Source organism: Numida meleagris, chromosome 11 (genome assembly GCF_002078875.1).
Source record: "Numida meleagris isolate 19003 breed g44 Domestic line chromosome 11, NumMel1.0, whole genome shotgun sequence".
Lineage (NCBI taxonomy): Eukaryota > Metazoa > Chordata > Aves > Galliformes > Numididae > Numida > Numida meleagris.
In genome coordinates, this window is record NC_034419.1 from 5006988 (window position 1) to 5030138 (window position 23151).

The 23151-nt window shown below is 40.4% G+C and overlaps 1 protein-coding gene across 1 annotated transcript; it reads right to left on the reverse strand.

Moving 5' to 3' along the window:
- On the reverse strand, nucleotides 297-21831 carry ACAD9 (acyl-CoA dehydrogenase family member 9; the record flags this gene model as incomplete). Its single annotated transcript, XM_021409316.1, is given in 17 exon segments — nucleotides 297-666; nucleotides 1105-1177; nucleotides 1865-1993; nucleotides 2744-2821; nucleotides 4498-4627; nucleotides 5161-5240; nucleotides 7334-7462; nucleotides 8361-8480; nucleotides 8832-8902; nucleotides 9566-9641; nucleotides 11283-11356; nucleotides 11965-12139; nucleotides 13002-13080; nucleotides 14804-14904; nucleotides 16039-16145; nucleotides 19149-19250; nucleotides 21738-21831. Coding segments are annotated over 17 exon segments (1719 nt in total), but the record flags the coding sequence as incomplete, so codon positions are not given.

Here is a 23151-nt window from a genome sequence, read left to right on the forward strand (position 1 = left end):
CTAAATTATATTTGGGGTTCCAAGAGAGTAGGAGAAAAATGTGTAAATTGTCATCAAAGCTGAATGATGTTTGTGAAAAATCTGTTGTCCATGACATCAGCATGCCTGGACGAGGCAATGACAACTGTGGTTGGCCCTACTGACCACAGTGCTTCGAACAGGATGACTCCTGAGCTCCCTTCCAAACTAAGGGGCTCCTGGTCCTTCAAGTCTTTCAGTGCTTCTCTAAAGGTATGTAAATAGTGGATTTAAGCTTAGAGAACCACGTCCTCTTCCTGGGAAAACGTAACTCAGACTGAATCTCAACTGACTTTATTTGGCATCAAAGGAAGCAGACGTGTGTCTAAAAATAGAACTTGAGGATTACATTAATTTCTTTCTTTATCCTCTTAATATGAAGTTGGCTTTAGTCCTATTTTACACAGATACAGCTAATACATTTTTATAAACTCATTTTTATAAACTTTGTATTACTCAGTTATTTTTAAGGTGTCAAATACTTGAACTGCAGAAAAATACTTGCTGTTCATGTTACATTCATCAATATTAGCTGTCAGTGAAGTAATTAGAATGTCCTGTCCAGTGGATGTGAGCAGATATAAGATCTCTTTTCCAGCACCTGCTTTGCGGCCTTTTTAATATGGTCATCCAGATTTTCATCTGCATCTATGGAAAAGCAAAAGCAAAGAGCTTTTCTCAATTTCTTTCAAAAAGGATTTCAGAATACAAATTCAAGTACCTAAGCTTTAGTGGTAGGAAATAATAACTAAAAAGATGATGATTACAGCTGAGTGAATCATTCACAGAGCAAATACCTCATTGGTTAGTGTTTAGATGAATAAGTCAAATACCCAATTGTTACCTAATAATTTCTTTAGAGGAGCATTTGTTACTGATAAATTTTATATTCTTCCCCACAGCTGAAAAAACAGTTTACCTCTAAGTTTGATTCATCTACAGGTAAAGAGCAGAAACTTATCAGTTCTGTTCCTCATCCTAATTAAAGGCAGAGCAGAACTGTTCTTTTGGTTGTATCAGAAATACCTACTTTAGTTCAGAGATTGTGAAAGCCATTAAGTGTAAAACTTATTTTATAGAGCTTACATTTTTGCAGTTGAGCCATGGCATAATTATTCTTGAAATATGCTTCTCTGCAGAAGATATTTGTAAGAAGCACCTGCAAAAAGAATATTAAAACTCAAAAACTAGTAAATGAATTTCATAAACAATGTAGGAAAAATACATTGGTTTAAGCTTCTCAATGTCTGGTTTTGTATGCTAGATATGGAGCCCTGTACAAGTGATGCATGCTGCAATCTTAATTATTTATTCCCCACAGCTACTGTGTCACAGCGTTAGGGTGACGCCCTCACTGGATACTGATTAGAAGACATTTGTGTTAGTAAATTCAGAAGGGACTTACACACAAAATCCAAAATCTCAGAACCACTAAATACAATCAATCAGTTTGGATTTGTCTCACAAGTAATTGTAGCAAACTTATTTGTTATGTGGCATAATTGTAACCATGAAACCTTAAATGAGCTACAGTATCATCTCCACTGTGTCAAGGTCTCTCATTTTGCTGTCCAGACACTTAGTGACAGAATGTTGAAATTATTCTAATTGAGAATGTGGAAAGAGTTGGGAAAGAACAGTATGACAGTAGAAGGTTTAAGAGAACAAGCAAATTCCTAACTCATACACATTTGTGAATATGTTAAAATATTTTAAATACTTGAATATTGCAGCTTGTGTGTCCAGAAAACTGGAAACGCTGTGGTCTAAACACTGCCTTGGTAGGGAATGTGATCAATGGAGCGTAGGTGTTAGATAGCTGGGACTGATACTGGAGTGCACTTACTTCATGGTCGTGATTTCTTAGGCCAATGCTGATGGAGCGGCTTGCTCTGGAAATAGCTGCTGTCATTGCATACAAATTAATCACTATATCCGCCACTCTCTTCAGAACCAACTGCTCATCCACTATTGTCTAGGAGAATAAAAACGATCAAGTTGTAAACTTCAATCAAATTACTTTTTTTCCATACTTTGTACTTATGTTCACACTTATTTACCATAGATGTTGAATTTCCACTCCCACTAATTAAGTGTTGGATTAAATATCCTCTACCTTTTCCAGACTTTATGGCTACAGCCAGAAACTGCTTTGGTAAACGCTAAATCACAGAAATTCAAGTACCAAAATCCACTGCATCTACCCTAAGAAAAAATGTTTGTTAATGTTGAATGCTCCATGGTGCAGGCTGATAAGCATTCTCAGAACTCTCATAAATCCACGGTAGCCCAAGTTCAGTTTCTCCTGTTTTAACTAAGCCACTTCCCATGGTGTAATGATGTATGCATTTGCTGTAGAATATGAATGAATAAGTGTAACAGAAAGCATGCTGGTACAGCTCTTCATTTGGGAAATGGGTTCCAGTCACTGCTTACAGCAGTATACTTGAAATAGCCACAGCAGCAAGCAGGATTTGTGCTTACAGGACTACAAGGACCCATCTACTCTAATGGCAGTGATTGCTTTAAAAAAAAATAAGTGAAAGTTGTCCATTTAAATCAAGTTAGTACAGAACTGGAGCACATTTTCTCAGAGAATGGATATCAGCTGTGCAAAGGAAATCCTGGCTCTTGCCCATACACTGTCCACTCTAGATTTTAGTGAGACCACTTTGGTTAAAGAAAAGTTCAAAGATAAAACTCAAGGGAAAGCTATTATTGTTACCTTGCCAAACCTGCTGAGTAGGCCTCTCACTGTAGTTCCAAAATAATAAGTGTTTTCCTCAAGTTTCTTGCCACTGTCCTAAAAAATCAAACAAAAAATACATACTTAAAATATTCACTACATTTAAACAATTTGAACAGTCTCCTAAGGTAAACAAAAACAAAAACCCACAGCAGAAGTCTCTACCAGCAATGGGACGCTTAGGTAACCAACATGTTGGGAAGCATATGCTACTCCTATGCTGCCCAGCCACTAATCCAAAATGGATGAGGCTATCTGCTGCATGAGGAGGCAGTTCTCTCTGTGGGAGGCTGGGAGTTCCAGTTATTAGGCAGAAATCAAATTACAATTCTCAACCACAGCACAAAACTCAGTTTTTTTTTTTAAGCTTTGCAAAGACTGAAGTTCAGCAGAACACCCTAAGAGGTCTACAACTGATTCTGAGGGATCAAAATAAGCAATGCTGTATAACAAATTGAACAACTAACAGGCAGCTCTGTAAAAACCCCGAGAAAAGAACCCCTTCCCCCTCACAGGGAATTTCAGTTTGCTGCTAAATTTGTTTACCAACTTCTAGTCAGTGAATAGAATTCCCACTTAAGACAGTCATTCACCATTTTACTTTTCCCCAGCTATAAGGGATAGAGACTTTGCCTGTGTACCTAAAAGGAATGGGATTATAAATCACTGAGTCTTTCCTGAGTGGGAAACCATGGCTTAGTTGCATTCCTTTTATCTTGAAACCCAAATAATGGTAGTTTTTTTCTCTTGCCAACTACTGTGTTCTTAATACTCAGTTAGTTAAGTCAGTTAAAGCACATTTCTTTTGCTATAAGATATGCATTAAAAAGTCCTGATTTTACTTTTCTAATTTTTCAGTATAGTCTTCTTTACTCTTACACAAATAATAGCTTGAAAAATTGCTATGCACCTTCTGCACAACAAACCTGATTCATCTTTTACATGCTGCGTGCTACAAAAACCCTGTAGGTCAGTAATTAATATGTGCTGCTACCTATATTTTCAAACTCTGGTGGTAAGGAGGTAGAAGAATTTCCAGTGTCACATTTGGCTTTTATGAATTCTTGAATGCAACTCATTAATTAATTCTTGTAATATGAATGGCTTTGGTCTCCGTGCTAGAGGTCGGTCAGCATTACTGCTGTTAGGACAACCCACCCCTGTGGCACTGCAGGACACAGTGAAACCAGGTACCATGTGCACTGCATAGGATTAGCAAATCCTCTTACCTGAGTGCCTGAAATAGCTGACCTAGGGGCATGGATGCTGACAAAAAATGATTTCATTACAGTTCCTCAAATCACTAAAAAACACCATGGGAAGAACTTATCTTACCATTTATTTTTTTTTCCTACTAACAACCTTAAAAACAAAACAATAAAACCAGCATTCTTCTTCTTGGCCCTAAGAATTAAGCAATAAAACAAGCGTATATAGAGCTCACCAAAATTCTTAGTTACAACCATGTTACCATTAAACAGGAAAGTAATGTGTTATATAACTGAGCATATTATGCAGGGCAATTTATAGAAATTACTTAAAATGGATATAAACCTGGATTTGTTATAAGTACAGAGCTGTAACACTGGTCCTTACCCCTGAAATAATACAAACAGCTGCTTAGATTTGTATATCTCACCCTTCTAATCATACTTTGTTCTGCATAAAGAGATACAAAGTTGTGACAAACCTCAAAGGGAATCAAACATCAAAGAGCAGTGTCAGGCTCTTACCTGCAGGCTGGGATGCACCAGTCCCCCGCGTTCTTCCATTATCCCATAATCCACTTTTCTGCCCATTGAGTCCCGTAATTTGTTTAGAAACTCCTGCAGTGCCACTCCTATATTTCCTTTCTTGATTTCTCTAAAACATCGAGTAAAAAACAGCTGCTGAAATACATCTGCTGGTTTGCAAGGGAAGTTTCATGATAAATGCATTATCAAGGTATCTGCAGTGTTTTAGCCTTTTGATCCATCTTACTACGAAGTCTGGAGAACCAGGGAGCCTTAGAAGGATTCAGCGTGGCCCATGCTCCATTCCTCATGTAAATACAATAAACAGCAGGGACACCAATGCACGTATGCAGTATGTATGCTATAGCTGTCTTACAATAACACTTCGGTATAAAATCTTAAGCCATTACATTTTAATTGCTGGTCTTATAATTTTACACAAGCTGGAAATACAAGGTAAGATACAATCGGCCAAGATTCCTAAATATATAAAATTCTGCCAACTAAAAAGAAAAAATAAAAGACCCCTATACATTGAATTGCCTTTTAGGCAATACATTTAGAAATACAGCCGTTTTTTCCAACCATTTCCCCCTTACAAATAGTTAAAATTATCACTCTGTTTAGTTCATTAAAAACTATTAGCAATAAATAAGAACATACTTAATTTTGTCAGTTAAGATTTTGCCTGCATATTGCATACCCGTCAAAGCAATATACATTCGCAGAATTTCATTTGTTCCCTGTAAAAAAACACGAAGTGAAGTCAATATCAAATACGAAGTATTTTTAGTATTCCAAAAATCTAGATATGCTGTGCTAAGATTTTATGTATTATTTTTGTTTCAATACTACTTTCATTGCCTATGTAACTTGTATACTCTGCTTTTCCTGGGAATATCCTAACACGCATTTATTCTTGTAAGATACAGTTATTCTGAGAGATCAGCAGAAGACAAAAGATGACCACCACTTGTGGGTACACGTTTTTGTTTAAGTATGTATGTGTATGGTTTTGAAGAGAGGCTCTTTTGTTAACCATTTACTTATTTACTTACAGATGTTTCACAATATAACGAATATTTCTTAGCAGGTCTCCTAGCTGATCTTCCCTTACTAATGTTCCATTGCTTCAGTTTTTAAAGGATCACTCTTCATCCGTTCATGAACATTTGCTGCCTTCTGCTTTAGCTCTCTTAGTGAGACAATTCTGATTTCATCTGATTGTGAAGAAGTTGAGCTTTTCATTATTAGCCATGCATATGCAGCAGGGCTAAAAAGAAACCAGGCTAAATGCACTTGGATGAAAAAACAAATTCTGCATTGTTCCAGAAAAGGAATATTTAAATAACTGTAAAACTGTTCATTGGGCCCATTTGGAAAGCAAAAGCAGATCAGGAAATGGAGATGATGAGCTTGTACCAATGTGATGTCTCGGAATCCACTGTAAGATTGACTGTCTTAACACAGATGGGTGGAAAACCATCAGCTTTGCCGAACTGTTAAGATTAATGAGAAAATGAACTGAATTACAGGAATGGGTTTTTTGTTTTGAAACAAGACTTCCTACAGCCAGTCCAACGGAGCAGGACGATGTTATATGCTGGCAGTTTTTGCTCCTTACTCAGTGCTGGAATTGACTCTTCCTAGCTATGTGAGATACACGCAAACAGCCGGGAGCAGGGTTCAAGCTGAACTCCTGTCTCAATATTCTTGCTTGCATTAACTTCCAGCTGAAATCTTTGCTGTCCTGACAACAGGAGACAAATATTGATTTCTAAATGGTCTCCCCTTGAAAAAAATCAAGTGAATCAGACACACAGATGATAATCCAACTTGGAAACAGTAGAGAACAAACTTCACAGCTAACACTTCTTTTCAAAATAAATGCACATCAACTAGGTGAAACTTCTAAATTAATCATCTGTGAGCTTCCCTATTTTGCTTCTAAGCAGCACACAGAGGAAAGGCTGTGCAGCCTCAGAACTGAGCAGCTTAGATGCAAGAATCAGAAAATCCTATTAGAGAAGTTGTGTAAAAATAATCAAGTTTTGCCTATGCCTCCTACCAACTCCTGCATGTATTAGATAAATGAGAATAAAAGCGGCAAAATGTTCTCAAAATATGCTCGACAGAGGGAGAACACTTGCATTCTCTCTTGCTTAAGCACATACTCTGCTTTCACCACGATTCAGCATATGTAATGACTACTATTTGCTGAACATAAGCTGATTTTCATTTGTCAGCTGAAATAGTTTTGAACTTCTGTGTTGAACAGCGCTTTTAATAATTTAGAATTCCCCAACATGTTCAAAATTACAACAACCCCAAAGCATGAACTGGGACTTCTTTATTCCCATGATGGTGTATTTGAAACAGGTGCATGTTTTGTCCAAAACATTCAGAAAATGTCTCAATATTTAAGAGGAAACAAGCAGTACGTTACAGTACCAGGATATAAGTTCTTCCCAAGGGCAAAGCTAGTGTCAGTTCCAAGTGAGCTCACACTTTGTGGTTAATCTACAAAATCCATCATCTCCCAAGTTTGTTATAGGAAAATAGTATCTATATCACCAAAGAAAACAAGATTAGTTCTTCAGGCTTACTCCAACTATTACAGACTTCACAGCTCACCAGACAAAGGCCCGTTTAAACGAGTAGTGCACTGGATGTTTCACCCCAGGTTTACAAAAGGTGCACGTGTTCTTGTCAGTTTCTGGTAAGACAAACTATATATATATATATATATATATATATATATATATATATATATATACACACTATACTAAAATATGTTATATGTATGCACACGATATAGTATATATAACCAACTTGCCTCAAAAATGAGCAGTATCCTGCAGTCTCTGAGATAGCGTTCATAGGGGTAATCCTTCATGTAGCCGAGGCCTCCAAGAATTTGCAGAGCTTCACTTACACAAGTCCAGGCGCCTTCGGAACTGAACACCTGCCATGGAACAGTACTCAGTCACGGTGGCTCACCCAGTGAGAACAGCCGTCATAGCTTTGTTACTATACTGCAAGTTAAAACAGGAGGTAAGACTGAATTTGGAAGGATTCTATCTACGTGCCATTACTGTAATATTCTGTAGTGCTTTTACAGTAGTCCTGTATAAAGTTTTCCTGAAATAGCACTCTTGTGCCTCAGAGTGTCAAAGGGAAAAGTTACTTGAAAAATGAGCATCTCCTGCCTTTGCAGTCCACACAAACTTCTCCATTAGGCAATGTTTCCACGTGGGTCAGAGCCACAAGCTGAAAGAACAAACACAGCTGGTGTTTCCGAGTTCTTTATGCTAGCCCAGTTCACAGGGACACGGGTTCTTCTGAACTCACCACACGGTAAGGGAGCAGCACGGGGGCTGAAATTTCCAACTTTCCTTCAAGGCCGCATTGCCAGCCAAGCGCATCCACCCCCGGCCTGTACGCTGCAGGAATGCCTTGGAAAGCCACACGCCTTCAGAGAGGGCCTGGCTCTCACTGAGTATGAATTCTGCAACTGATTCTGTGTTCAAGCCAGGACAGAAGCTCCCTAATCAGCTCTGCAGCTGGAAATAAACGCTTTTTTTTGTGTGTGAAGCTGCATAGAAAGAGAATTCAAGAGGACCCCAATATTCCAAATGTGCTGTAACAGTCTTTCTTCTGTGTGGGGATACAAGCCTGAATCTAAAATAATCTGTAATGTACGGAAAACAGAAAAGTCTTTTTTTTAAATTTTTAAATCTAGCTGAAGTTTTTGTATGTCCATCTGGAAGTAATCCCTGAGCCTCTATGCAATTTGTAATGTAGACTGAAGAACAAGAAAGGTGTTTGTCTTTATTAGCTTAACTTTCAGTGAGATGAATTACCTTGACCATGGCTGCCTCCACAGAGCAGTCTGGAAAGCCCGGCCTGTCCATCATTCCCGCAGTGAGGTAAGCCATGCTCTCCATTACGTACGCTTTCACAGCCATAAAACAAAACTTCTCCTGTCAGACAGCAAGGAGAGGGGTCACACGCTGACTCAGAACACTGCAGCCACGTTTGCAACAGTGTTGAAAGTGAAGAGTATAACTGCAATTTTCCTATGTTTTAACATATTATCAAATAATATTTAATAAAAGTACTACTGCAAAGCACTCATGAAAAAACTTGCTACGTTTGTTACTCACTTGAAATCCCCTAAAAGATCAGTGTACAGAAGTCTGCACTGAATTTACACCAATTCAATACCTCTCGTGTTTCTTTTCATCTAGTACACTCCAGAGAATCTCAGCACAGTCTGTGTCACAGCAAAACAGAGCACAGAGATGGAGGGTTTCCATTTCTTTTGCAATTACCTGAATTAATCCGAATTCGCTCAGTTTCTTATTGAACTGTTTCCTGGTACAAGCATACTCCGCTGTCATTTCTTAAAAAAAACAAAACAAAAAGTCACACAGCAATAATCCCCAAACAGCACAACTGTTGTTGGTGCAACGTATTGTTCCTGCTGGATGGAAACTGTTTTTCCAGTGGCTGATCAACCCCCACTGCTTCAGCTCATTGTGAGAAGCACCCTGAGAATGACTGCGTGATCGAGGCTGGGAATGCTGTGCCAGGCTTTTAAACAAGAACCACCTGTACCCCTACTCTCAGAGGAAGCACGTTTTACTGCTCATTAATTACTCTTTTGAGAGATGCCCGTTAGTATTTTGGGTAACTATTGGTAGAAGCCAATTTTAGTACTTATTAGTGCATGTAAGCATTGAACATGATTGAAATTTTAAATGAGACTATACTATCTAAAAGCAGTAGGATATATGCTACTGTGTTAATAAGAATTCTCTACCTCAGAGTAACTGTAACAGAGGCAAGAGCTTTCCACTGAACTGAAACATCTTCAGAGTTTTACAAGTTTTTGATCAAAATTTTAAATAAGTGTTTTAAAGACATCAAAATATGTTATGACTGACAATAGTGATGTTCTGAACAAGATTAGTGTTACTGTATTGAATTAGCATTATTCTATACCTTACACAGATCAGATTTTTTTCGATGGCACCCAGCAATCCAGAACACCTAATTCACCCACCTATCAATTTTTTAATCACTCCAGCAGATGCACTGCCCATGCTGAATCTTCCACTGTTGAGGATATTCATGGCAACCTGTGAAAAAAAAAAGGGGGCTTTTTTTTAGGTGAAAAACTTTTACTGCTCTCTGGCTTCATGTTTTAGTGTTTCTTGGGTTTCATTCATCACCACTGTGCACTTCTGGTCTGCAATACCACTCCCTCCAACTGGGCGGTCAGTGCAGCACTGAGCATCTCACCAGAAATGCTTTAAAACCAGGCATTTCAGACAACCTAACACACCTGATTTCATACATGAAATAGTTTTCTGATAGTGATATCCAGTTACACATTATTCAGGAATTTCTCTACTGAAAAATGGACATGAAAAGGTACTGGATTTCAGAGGGCTGAGCTGGAAGAAACAGCCCAGAAACAAACCCCCCAGACACAGAGAACATATCTGTTCTGCACTGCACAGGAAGAAGGCATGCATGCTCATACTGATGCTGCAGCTTGTCTCTCCCGTTAAAGAGAAGGCAGGTAGAAATTCCTGTTAGAAGCACAAATATTGATTCAATTTTTCTTTTAAATTTTCACTCCACATCCAACAATCTCACCTCAGTCTTACTCCTGGGCAGACTGTAACACCCACCCAGGAAAAGCTGTTAAAATGTACTAATTCTTTTCAAATAGTCATCCTGAAGCAAAACAAAAGAACCTCATACCTACAGAAGGCAGAATTCTCGTGAGGTAAGATGCTCATTCAAAATTCATTCTGGGAATACATGTCTGTCTCAAACAGCAATTCACTTGTCAAAATTCTGCTGAGTCTTACAGCAGCAATCGAGAAAAGGGAACGAGAAGTGCAGAAATGAGATACGGATCCACACTGTATAAAGATGCTGAAGTTCAGTAGTATTGTTAAGTGACTCAGTTCAAAGACAGACACTGTTAAGAAGTTTAGCAAAAAGCCACTGTTCCTGCCCTTCAAACTGTGATAATTATCTGAAGAAAAACACTGTGAGAACTACCTTTTCTTATGGTAACTCCATTAGAGGAAATTGTTCTATTTAGAATTTAGATCTGGAGTTGCCTGCTACTGGAGGAGTAAGAAACCTCAGAATGACCATTAAGAAGAGTTTTGCAAACCTACACATCAGACTCAGAGAAAGTGAGCCTTATTGTCCTTACAGGGTATCACACTGCTGGGATGCAATGAAGAGAAGCCATGCCCGTGACAGCGTTTCAGCGTGCTCCCAGCATGCTGTGCTATGGCATCTGGTCCTGGGAAACCACCTCTCGGCCATTCTCTGACCTTGGATGCTGTCTGGATGGACTTCCCTTCAACTACTCCCTGTTATGCTCATTTCTATCTTTCCCTTTCTACAACCACAATTCTGGCTGCAGAAAAAGAAGACAGCTCAGTTCTTAAGTTCTGTTAAAAGCTCCTTCTTTTTCAGAAGACAACAGTATGTTTCCTATACTAAAAAAAGCCAAACAAAAGTAGAACCCGCTCTACGATTTTATGGAGAAGAAACGCAAATCGGAGCTCATGGCATGTTCATGCACTGCCCTGGAGAAACCAGCTAATAGCAAGCACATCAGCTAAACTGAGAATTGCGTTCTTCAGTTTGGGAGTGTTGATACTACCAATAAAGAAACTGTACTACAGTTTAAAAATAAGAATAAATCTCCTTCAGACTTTAAAAAGTAGTCACTGCTGGTTCCTGCTTACCTTAAATCCTCCTCCTACTTCTCCAATTACATTCTCTATAGGCACTTTAGTGTTTTCAAAATGCACTTCACAGGCTGAAACAGAGTCGGTTAGTTACTACCTGATGAATTATAACACAAAAATATTTAAAAGACTGTCAGGAACATAACTGACTTTTGTAACAAAATGTAAAGTTTTCTTAACATACCGTGAACAATAGATTATGAAACTTTGCCAAAGGAGCTTGAATTTGGGAAAAGACTGTAGTTGACATCAACTACTGATGTAAAATACTCAATAAAATTAACATACATAAACTACAGAACTATAGTTTTGATTCTATTTTATGGAATTGATGCTGCAATAAAGACCAAATGATACATTGTGAAAACCTGCAACCATCAGTAAGTTGAAGAAAAACCTATGAAAACTTACTTCTAGATTAAAGTTACTTGGTTACTGAATCTTCTGAGCTATTTCACTGCATGAAAGTGCAGCTTCAGGTGTGCAGAAAAGAATTGTACAATACGGATTGCTTATTTCAGAGCCTGCATGAAGAAGGACTCAGAAGAAAAGCTAGGTAAAGAAACATGAAACTTACACTGACACATGGAAAACATATTGATTTGCCTTTGAATTCAGATGATCTAAACAAATAAAAGTATTAAAACAATTTATGTTAACAATTTTAAATGATTCTTACTATTGGAGCCTCGAATGCCTAACTTATCCTCAGGTTTCCCATGTGAGACTCCACCAAAATCCCGCTCTACGATGAAAGCAGTGATTTTGTCTTTCACTTGTCCATCCTTATCAACAACCTCTGTCCTAGCAAACACTGTGAAAATACTGGCAAGGCCGCCGTTCGATATCCAAACCTGTTTTGAGAGAGGAAAGAAATATATTCATTTGGAATTTATTATCACTGTTCTTAACTATTTTGTAACAGATGTCAGCAAAGAATGGAGCGATAAAAAATTGCTTCTTCCCTTAAAATCTGAAGAGTGTTCTGCTACTAATTTTGCCTCTTGTGAACCTGTTTCCAAGGAAAGTTGATCGGAGGATGGTAAGCTTGGAGCAACTATAAAAATAATTTGTAATACAGATTTGAATTAAACAGTGCATTTTCCCAAAAGCTTGTATAGCTTCTTTCCTATGGCCACGTATTTATGACCTCCACAGGTGGTGTCACATCACAGACAAACACACCAAAAACTACAGATCAAAAGCATCAAATACTGTTGAATCCAGTCATCGTGTATCTTCCAAGAGCATATTCTGCCAGTTTTAGAATGGTCCAAGCAGTCCAATTTCTAAATCACTGTTGAGTTTTCTTTCAAAAATAACTACAAAATCTGGCATGATGAAGAATGAAAGGAGGGCAAAATATGGTTTCAAGTTTCTCTTCACCTGCGCTGTCACAGGACAGCTAACTAACCCACCCTACAAACCTAAACACTGAAAGGAACAACAGCGAAGGAACACGATGGGAGGGCGGTCTGCGTCTTTATCACCAAGACTTCAGTCAACGCTATTCCCTGAACAGTGCACTTTTCTGTTTGGCCCTGAAACGTGTTTTTGACATGGTCATTCTTCACCAGAGTTTGGAGACCATCAAAGTCCGATGCAGCTGTGTGGCTAGAATCTTACTTGGTAAAACAAAATACAACGCAGCAAAAGACAAGAGTGCTTTCTCTAAGCTTTTAACAAAAAACACATTTCCAGTCTGTGAGTGGATACCTTGGAGCCGTTTAATAGGAAGTACTTCCCATCTTCACTGAGGGTTGCTCTTGTCTGGATGGATGCAGCATCACTGCCACTAAAAGCAAAGCAAGTTGACAGCGTTTAACGACATAAACATGCTTTAGAAAACAGAACCACTTTTCTTTCCCCCTCTTCCCATCTTTTAAAAAAAGTGTTCATGATTGTATGAAATAGTACTACATCAATTTTCATTTTTAAATAACAAGAAAACTTTCTAGATTCAAAAGTACTGATGAATTCTACTTATGTTACCCTGAGGGGGGCACTACTGCTGATTAGCGTGTATGTTACCAACCTTATCAGCTGACCAAGTGTCCAGAACGCCATGGAAGCACCTTTGTTGGGCTACACTATGAGCTACTGGACCACACAATGAATGTGTCATCCTAAAACACAACCGAGTTTATAACACCTAAGTTATTCCTTGAGAGTTTATACCCCACTTGGAAGAAAGGCTCAGCAGAAATGAGAAGCAGATGAACACGTGACAGGACCCCATCTATGAACATTTGGGCACTTCACGTGCTTTCTACAGGAGTAAAATTAGCAGGTCAATTACAACAAAGACATTGAGAATTGCTGTTCTGTGATTAAAAGGTCAAGCACTCTCTTCAGTCATCACCTTATTACATAGGTAAGTGAGAAGCACATCATTTCCTCCTTGAAACCAATTCAAATACAACAATGTCTCACTTCGGGCTTTCAGCTGTAGACAGTTAAGGTCCTGGAACACCAAGACCTCAGCTGATGCTTCAATAGGATCAAAGTTCTAAAATTCAGCTGTAAAAATGACTGCTTCTGTGTGCTAGAAGGGAAGTACATCCAGAGACCGAAGGTGCAGTTACTAAGACTAGCAATTTTCAAAAACAATACCAAGCTAAATAAAGATGTTAGAGGACTTTCAGAACAAAGTTAGCCCTTGTTTTTTTCCTGCATGTTACTTCAAAGTCCCTCACATGGATCGCTTTGTTAAAAGTTTAAACATTACTAGTGTGTATTCTGCCTGCAAGCAGAATAGTTTTGAGAGGGCCAAAACTGGGCTTATGAGTGAGTAAAAGTCAGCACTGCTGATGGGAAGAATTCTACGTCACAACAGCACGAAAATCAGCGAGTGAATCAGATGGTCACTGCAGGACTTCCCAGCAGACACGGTTTTGGAAAAGGCAGTTTGAAACTACTGCTTTGTACAGGTAAGCGAGATTCACCTTCAAGTATTCAGCTGCTCTGCCCCTCCATCAGTCCTTCAGCCATCCCACAGCAAACCATCTGCCTGCACCATTTTCAGCAAACTGCCCCTTTTGCCTTGGCAGAATTTGCTGGATTTATCAAGGAGTAAACTCAAATACAACCTTGGCTTCGAAAAGAAGTTGCTGCTACAAAGACACCTTTTCTAAACTCTAACAGTAGTCCAAAAATTCTTCCTATTATTTTCGGTAGCACTTTCAATACTGGTGCAGGCTTTTATAATTTTGAAGAAGAACTGAAAGCCACAGCACATTATTTCTAAAAGTAAATGAAGAGTTGAGCTGGAAACAACTGAGAGCATTAATGCAGCTAAAATCAAACACTGGGTAATGATTTCCTAAAAGCTGCCATAAGCAGCATGTGAGGGAAAAGATGGATTACAAGACTTTAAAAAAGGATACTGACAGACATGTTGAGGCAACAGGCAGAAATGAGCACAGATTTTATACAGTGACAAAACGATTAGACAATAAAAAAGTATCACTTGGGTATTTTGGTGCTTTCTGAAGCTTTCGTAGTTACAAAAACAGTACCTTCCAGGTTCAGTGAGACAAAAAGCTGCAATGTGCTCCCCAGATGCCAGCTTAGGCAGGTACTTGGCTTTCTGCGCATCAGTGCCAGCTATCAGGATTCCCTAGACAAAGAATCAGGAGAAAGCTTTTCAGCATCAAACTGCGCGAGCAGAACCGAAGCTGACAAACTTTGCCAACTTCAACAATCTTCATCTGCAAATTGTGTGGCATAACAAGGCAATACTAAAAATGTTTACTAAACAATGGACATTATTCTTTATCTGACATTAAAAGATGCCAAAGTAACAGCTGTTCAGAGGCCCCAGGAAGCGGCTTACTGTTAAGGCAACCTTCTCAGGGAGGTTTCCAGATACTTGTGCTGTAAGTGAAGATGCAGTCGCTGCTCTGAAAGGCACAGAGACAGTCCTCCCTCATAGCTTATCATACCTTCATTACTTTCATTATGATTTTATCTAAACAAGGAAATCAAAAAGCATCAATTCTAAAAGCTCCCAACTGGAGAACAGAACATGATTTACTTCATTTCTAAATTATTTCACTACACTCTAAAAGTGCAATTTTATTTTAATTATTTCTTATTGTAGAGAGTTGTATTTATTTTCTGTGCAGGGGGTTTCTTATGATTAAGCAGATAAGGGATCGACACCCAACAAATTAGGAAGGATTAATGTCAACTGACCCAAACTGGTCAAAGCAGGAGAACGAGCAGCAGCCTCTGACACTGCAGCCCTCACCAGGTCAGCTCGCTGCGGATGGGGACATTCCAAGTAAGGTGAAGAACAAGCACTCATTTTTCATCTGCTCAATTCCTGAAGAATTTTTTGATATTATAAAGACCTCTGTGCTATTTCAAGCTTCAGAATACTACCACCTATCCATCATGAGAGGCGTTAGAAGTTAGATCCCTAAGGCTACATAGAAAATTAGTTTGAAATTCACACTGGCTACAACACACCGATCTCGGTAGGTTTTCTCTGCTTACTTCCCATAATACGCAGCCTCATTCAACGAGAATTCTGAATTTTCTGCATGGCTGTGCCACCTTCCCATAATTTTAGCCCTATTGGTATGTTATTGTTCTCAGTATTTATTTATTTATTTATTTTTACCAACCTTGTGATTGTTTAATTCTTATTCATTAACAGTCAGGGCACTCTCAGCCCACACTTACACAAACATCCTCTCAGCTGTTCTATGCAAGGTGCACAGAACTACTCGACGTGCAAGAACCTCACCTTCAGCCCGATAGCTTGATGAGCTGCCAGCGTCACCGCGATGGATCCATCTAACGAGATGATTTCTCCCAGCCGCGCATACATGGTATTTGACAGACCGAGGCCACCTGGAACAAACACTGTGTTTTACTCCAAGTAGATACCTTAGAATTTAACTCACCCCCTCCCACTCAAAAATTGCCTTTTGAATACAGAAACATTAAAATAAGACTGCTGGGGACCACCTCAGTACAGTCTGTGTCCACAAATAACTGCCACAATGCTGCAGTTGTGACAGAAAAGCCCATCTAAAAAAAATAAACACGAGTTGTGCTGTATTTAGTTTATTCAAAAAAGCAGATCTGTGTTCAGGCACGCACAGCAAACGCAGCACAACCCACCAAATGGCAGACGAAGCTTTAAACACTCTCCATGTGAAAATGGTAAAAGATTTGGAATAAAAATGTCTCTGTTGTAAATTTCTGGGCATTCAGGATTCAGTTTTTTGTGACTTTACAGAAGCAGGCGGGGAAGCCCAGCAGAGCTGTGCAGCCGACCAGCAGCAGAGGGAGCAGCGCAGCGCAGCACAGCGCGGTGCAGGCAGCCCCGCCACTGCCAGCAGGGCAGAAAGGGACGCACAGCTGACGTGGAGCAGCTCCCACTGCGACTTCCAAACCGGCACTAAGGGGGATGAAATGCAGCATGTCAAAAATGCCTTTGATTAAAAAAAAAAGTGAATATTTCAAGAAAAACTTGACGCCGGAGTCGGCTTTTTGGAGGTATTTTGTGATCTGCTGCTGCAAGTGCAGAGACTGCTGGGAAGGAGCACGGAAAGCACGGGGCTGGACACGTCACCGATGCACCCGCCTGAGTCCAGCGTTCAAGGACCTGCTGCTCTCAGCACTAGAAGTCCCACTCCCCACGACTTCAGACTACTTCACGTATTACTTAACCAGTTTATCTGATCAAGGCAATCTTTTGCCCAGGCTTCAGGGTTTATAATTCTTTACAAGAGACAGTGACAGAAGTCAGGATAACGAACGCCTTATTTCAGCAGACGTCCCAATAGTGCTGCTACTTTCTGTACGCAAAATAAATGCCAGAATGTGTTCCCTCGATGCCATTCATTCCAGTCACTGCTTCTCACACCCTCCTCCTTCACAGCACGCTTGGATTCATTAAAAGTCAGAATCCTATCTACCCACAGTTCTTTCCTCTCCCGCCCTGCGAGGTGCTGGGATGAGCACTCAGCTCAGGGACTGATGTGTGCACGCTGATTCCAGCCATGACAAGACAAAGAAAGCCACCTTCACACCATGTGCATGAGCTCCATTTTCCCATTAAAGTTCTGCACTTTAAATGCAAATACACCACTACCACAGACCACTACAAAAAATAATGTAACAAAGAAAGCACCCAGTATGCAAGACTGAAGACTTTTCAAGTACAACAAGCATCACTAGCAAAAATATAACAGGTTTAAACAACAAAAAATAGGAAATAACCTCACTGCAAGTGTATTAGTTCTGCTGCAGTAAAAAAAAGTAGCTTGCTTATTTTTGTCTGCTTATTTTTGTCTGATTTTTGTCCAGCATACATGATTACAGGACAGCAGGACTATGATTTTCTACAAGCACCCTGAATGGGCTGCAACCTTTTAAAAAATGGAAGCTGACAGTCTTATACAGCAATACAAAACAGAAAGTAATACTGATCCATAAAGGATTTTAAGTCACATACACTGTCCTTAATAAAGACTTTCAAAGACGAACAGAGTGAAAAACTCATTTCTAATTAACAGAAAATTACATTTTCAATGTCATGGTGCTTCCTAATGATCTGCTCTGAGTTTTCTGCTTTGTTCTCTGCTTCCAGCACCTTCTTTCAGTGGACATTAACTTCCTGCTTTCTCAATATGTTTCTTAATTCCTAGTTACCCCTCCCCCATGTGGGTTAAGGTGCTCTGTCCAAGACACTATCCTGAAAATAAAATCTTGACAGAGATTGCAGAACTCTCTTCCATCTCCCTCCCGCATCACCTTGCCTTATTCTAAATAGCCATAGAAAAATACTTTATAGGATTTCTAACGCATTCCAAAAGCATTAACAATTAAACAGAGATCACATAATGATACATTACGTGCAAGTTGTCCAGAATACTCTTAATTTCTATAAAACCCCTTTGTTTAAAGAACTGAAATCAGTGGAGCTCAGCAACACCAGTCATGTTGCCTCATATAATAAAACAACAAATGAAGAACAAAAACCACTATGAAAACAGGGCATTACTTCAACAGCAAATAAACACTGAGGTATGTCTCCATACATCATTCTTGCAATGACTGAAACAAACATGCTGCTTCACACTATTCCCTTCAGAACTCAGGTGTCCTCTGCACTGAAACTTGTTTCTGCAGGTTGTCAAAACCCAGTTCTGTTTTCCTTTGAGTCGTTCTCTTCCAAGATGTCCTCTTTTACAATAGGAAGCAGACAATGCGAGCATCTCTTTCCTTATTTTATATATTTCAAGTTACGTACCAGTTTCAATCCCAATTTCAAAATGCATCACAATATGATTATAGTTTTCTTGCCTTTGCAAATTTAAGAGTTAACCCACTGAGTAACTAATGTCTGATCCCAGCTTACACTGTAACTTCCCTTTAGACATAAGCTTTTTGCTCAGCACTGTTCTTACACAAAAGCTGTTCTCTGAATCACGAGGCACTATGCTTCCATAACTCCATACGGTCAAACACATTCCTGTCTGTGAATGACAGCTTTGACAGATCCGTTCCATGAGACACTGTTGTCTGTACCTGGTGTAATTTTAGACATCATCAGCTCGTATTGCAAGTGCCACAGAACATCAAGCTACTCCACTGCAACCAAAAATCGAACCAAAAGGAAAACGCTATGCCAGGGGAATGCACACCCTCTAAATTTAGCTACCTAACTCGGGCACCTGAGCCAAGAGTGTGCAGAGCGCCCTGCTGATGCCCTTGGTGCCCACACCCCTTTGTTAAGTGGACAGTCAGAAGACTACACGAGGGAAATTACAGACACCTTGTGCGAGACCCAAATGCTTTTTACCAGAGATCACGGGGTTCTTTTCTTTTTCATCACTTACTCACCATATTCCTCTGGAATCTGCATGCCAAAGAGACCCAGATCCCTCAGTCCTTTCAAAGTTTCAGGTGGGATTTTTGCATCTCGATCGATCTTCTTGGAATCCACTACAAATACAGACAGTTTTATAATTTAAAACCTTGATTTTTCAGCACAGGAAAAAACCCGAGATCACAGCGCTCTCAAATCAGAGCTAACGTCACTGCATCCCTGAGTCACCAGCACTGTGCCCTCTAACCTAAATACCAGTCTGAGAACTGAAATAGCCTACAGAAAAAAGGGCTGCAGGAGCATCACGCCTCCACCTGCTCTAATTACCCTGTGGATTTCTAAAGCAGCTTTAGTAATTTCGTGCTTGTTGCACCCTATACTTACATACATCTTATCCCTAATGTCACACGAGTTATTTTTTAGTGTAGCCTGATCTTATGAATTGTCCTGTTTGCCTTCATCCCCTTATGGCTGGAAATCTCAAACCCTAAGATGGCTTTTGTAGATGAACAGTCTCAGCCTGCTGCCCCAACCAGTCCTCCCAGCAAAGCAAAACACACTTATTAGTCTTTGGATGTTGATGGCATATGTAAGTCCTACAAACTCCAGCCAAATGCTTCCAGAAGGCAAGCGTTTCAAGTAGGCTTTGTCCTTCAGGAGAGGTGCTACAAATTAACTGGAGCAATCGCTTTTCACAAAGGCTATTTCCTGGTATTCAGGAACCACCAAATTCACTCATGAAATGAGCTGAAAACATGAAGAACCACCTCATCTGCCATGGAACCAACGCTCCGCTCGATTACCCCATCTTATTACAGACACCATCAAAGCCAAGACACAGAACAAATCGGAAGCTCCAAGAACACTGATTATGGTGATCAGATCACAACAGATGTATGGAAAGGACTTGGAAGTGGGGAAAAATCTCATTTTTGTGTCATTACCTCAAACACTTCTCTGTGCACAGGTTGTGCATGTGCACTCTAGTGGACTACATGTCTGGAGCAAGTCAGGTATTTCTTCCCGAGCTACACCATGGTCAGGTTTTTTGTTTTTTTGTTTTTCTTAAGTACTTAAATGGGAAATGGGTTAATTACAGAAATCTTGTTCTTATGAGGCATTTAAATTCTTAGGGGATTACCACAGTGGTTCTGTATGGTGACAGTGAAAATACACCAGAATCACGTTAGGCAGCTGAGGAAGGGTGTCAGCTGCAGCAAAAGGAATGTAAGCCATCCCTCCAGAGAGCACTCAGAAAGAAGTAACTGCAAAAGCAACAGCGTTCCCAAAGAAACTTCCCATTCACCCTGGTTAAACGATGCTGTCATTTCTATATGAAATATAATACGGGTATGCAGCTAAGCATTCTCATCCTCTCCTAAGTGAAGTTATTCAGAAAGGAAAGACATTTTAGATGAGGTTTTTTTCACACTCAGCTTCAAGCTATGCTGCACAAGATGCATATCCATGGTATGCCACTGGCTCTTCTGGGAACAACGGTGGGGTCGTTTCTTCCATCCCCACTACACCCATCCTGACCCGTGTACCACAGGCAGCCAGGCTTTAGAATGACTGCTCACATCAGCTTCGTTGGTCACCCAGTGCCAACCATACGTATGAGGTTTCAAAGTGCTTACGGCTGCTCCCTTAACCTATTTTATACCACACCCACAAACCCTTCTACCAACTGGAAAGAGGCAGCCGTGAACGCAAACAAAGACGAGCATTTCCCACCTTCCGTTCAGACTTTGTAATTTGATAATTTTATTTCTCCCTTAAATATCTACCGCTATTCCCCAAGAAAGCAAAGAATTAGAACGTGTAATCTGCATAAGTTGTTAACTTATGGTAAGTGAGCAATGTTGCAGTTTTATTGCTGAGATTACCTGTATTTCACAAATCATCACCTGTGACAAGTACAGCTTCTTCGAACCCCTGCAGCGCTCGGCAATCTGGACCTGCTATCTTTGTCAGCAGGAGATCCCAGAGACACTGCTTAACCACTGCAGAGATTGCTATTTGTAAAAAACAGTTTTCTATGATTGTTCTAGAACTGGCTCATCTACTGCACCGCTAAGAGAAGGAACACCTGCAACCCAATCTGGGCTACAGCAGCTAATGTGACTTTTCCAGAAAGAATTACCACTCCCATGCTGAAAATTGTAGTACACATAAATGCTTCTGATCTTTCATTGCTTCTGAAAGAGCTACCATTTATGAATATAGAGTGAATTTTGCTGGGAATAGTTTTAGTACAGTACAACAGATAAAAAGTTTCACAAAAAACTCACAATATATCAAGTGGTAAATGACAACACGCAGCCAAGCTAAACTCAATTTCAAATCCTATCTCTGAATCCTTTCAACTCCCCTGGGCCTTTTTATTTTTTTTAAAGATTTATTTCTTCTCATCAGCATCCAAATAGTTCATACAAAGAAGCCATAAATTAACATGCCTATATCATCAGCAGTACTGCACGACTGGAAAGAAATGCATGAAGTAACTCAAATATGTAAATTACAATAATCTTATTTAACTGCTACAGTTGAATCACTTTGTAATCACTAAATCACTTACGCAAATAAGAAACTAATAACTATACCTTCTTCACTGAAGAATTTTTCTACAGGTCCTACAAACTGGTTGATCTCCTGTAGCTCTTCATTGCTAATTTCTGGATAAGGGAAAACTTCTTCCTAAAATGACAGACATGTTTTTTAAATTAAAAAAAAGCATCACTAATGCTTAATATGCTTACTATTTGATTAACAATGAAACAAAAACTCAAGAACATAAGTCCTTCAAATACTAGGCTCTAAAAGCTGTGAAAATTGAGCACTGCAGAAAACGTTCAAAAGTTTGATCTGCTGCAGTGAGTGGGACTTGACTGAGCTACATACCAAGATGTGTCAGAGACACTGAGGAGAAAACTAAGAAATTTCAAGAATTCCAAGGATACAAAAATCCTTTGCTAATCATGAGTTTTGTCAATGTAATCCCACTTTGGGATTAAAAACAGTTTCCATTCGCATCAGAATCAGCTAGGTACTACATGTTTTACACCACGGCTACACAGGTCAGAGGTGTGCTGCTCCACGCTGCTCTTCATGGTACGCCAGACTCTTTGCATAACCATTCTGATCACAGACCAGAAGGGCTACAACCCGGGGGGTCTGAAGAAATACAAAATTCCAAGCAACTAACGCACAGCACCACAGAACCGTCCGAGCTGGAAGGGACCCTTACAGGACACCTCGTCCCACCCTGTGCACTGAGCAGGGGCACCCACGGCTCCATCAGCGCCCAGAGCCCCTGCAGCCTGACCTGGGCTGTCTGCAGGGTTGGGCATCACCACCACCTCTCTGTGCAACCTGTGCCAGCGCCTCACCACCCCGAGTGTAAAAATCTTCTTCCTTACATCCGATCTAAACCTCCCCTCTTCCAGTTTAAAACCATTTCCCCTTGTCCTGTCACAACAGAACCGGCTGCAGAGTCCGTCCCCTTCCTCCTCGCAGTGCGGGTGGCAGTGGTTGCTGTGCCCCAGGAGCCAGGCCTTGCCCGTGGCCGTGCTGCTCCTCACCAGGTTCACCTGGGCCCGCTGCTGGAGCCTCTCCAGCTCTCTCTGGATCTGATAAATGCTACAGTTTTTCAGAAAACCTCTCTCTTGAAATTTGGGAGGAAAAACAGCGTACACAAACAGGAGCTTAATGGGACGGAGTCTGACTACGACTCACCCGCCCGCCCGCTCCGCAAGCTCTCAGTGCTCTGCTGTTGAACTCATCGCGGTGGACGCGAGTTACGCTTCAGTTTATGGAAACCCGCCATCCCGGTTAAACGCGCAGCCCACGCCTCGGCCCGAAGCTCCCAGCAGCGCAGCGCTACGGCCCGCGCCAGCCGGGGCTCTCCCCGAGCTGACACAGGTGCGGAGCGCAGCTGAGCCGGCCCGCGGCACCAGGGACACGGCCGCGCTGCTGCGAGACACGGGGCGCGGACCGAGGGCCGCTCGGCCCGGAGCC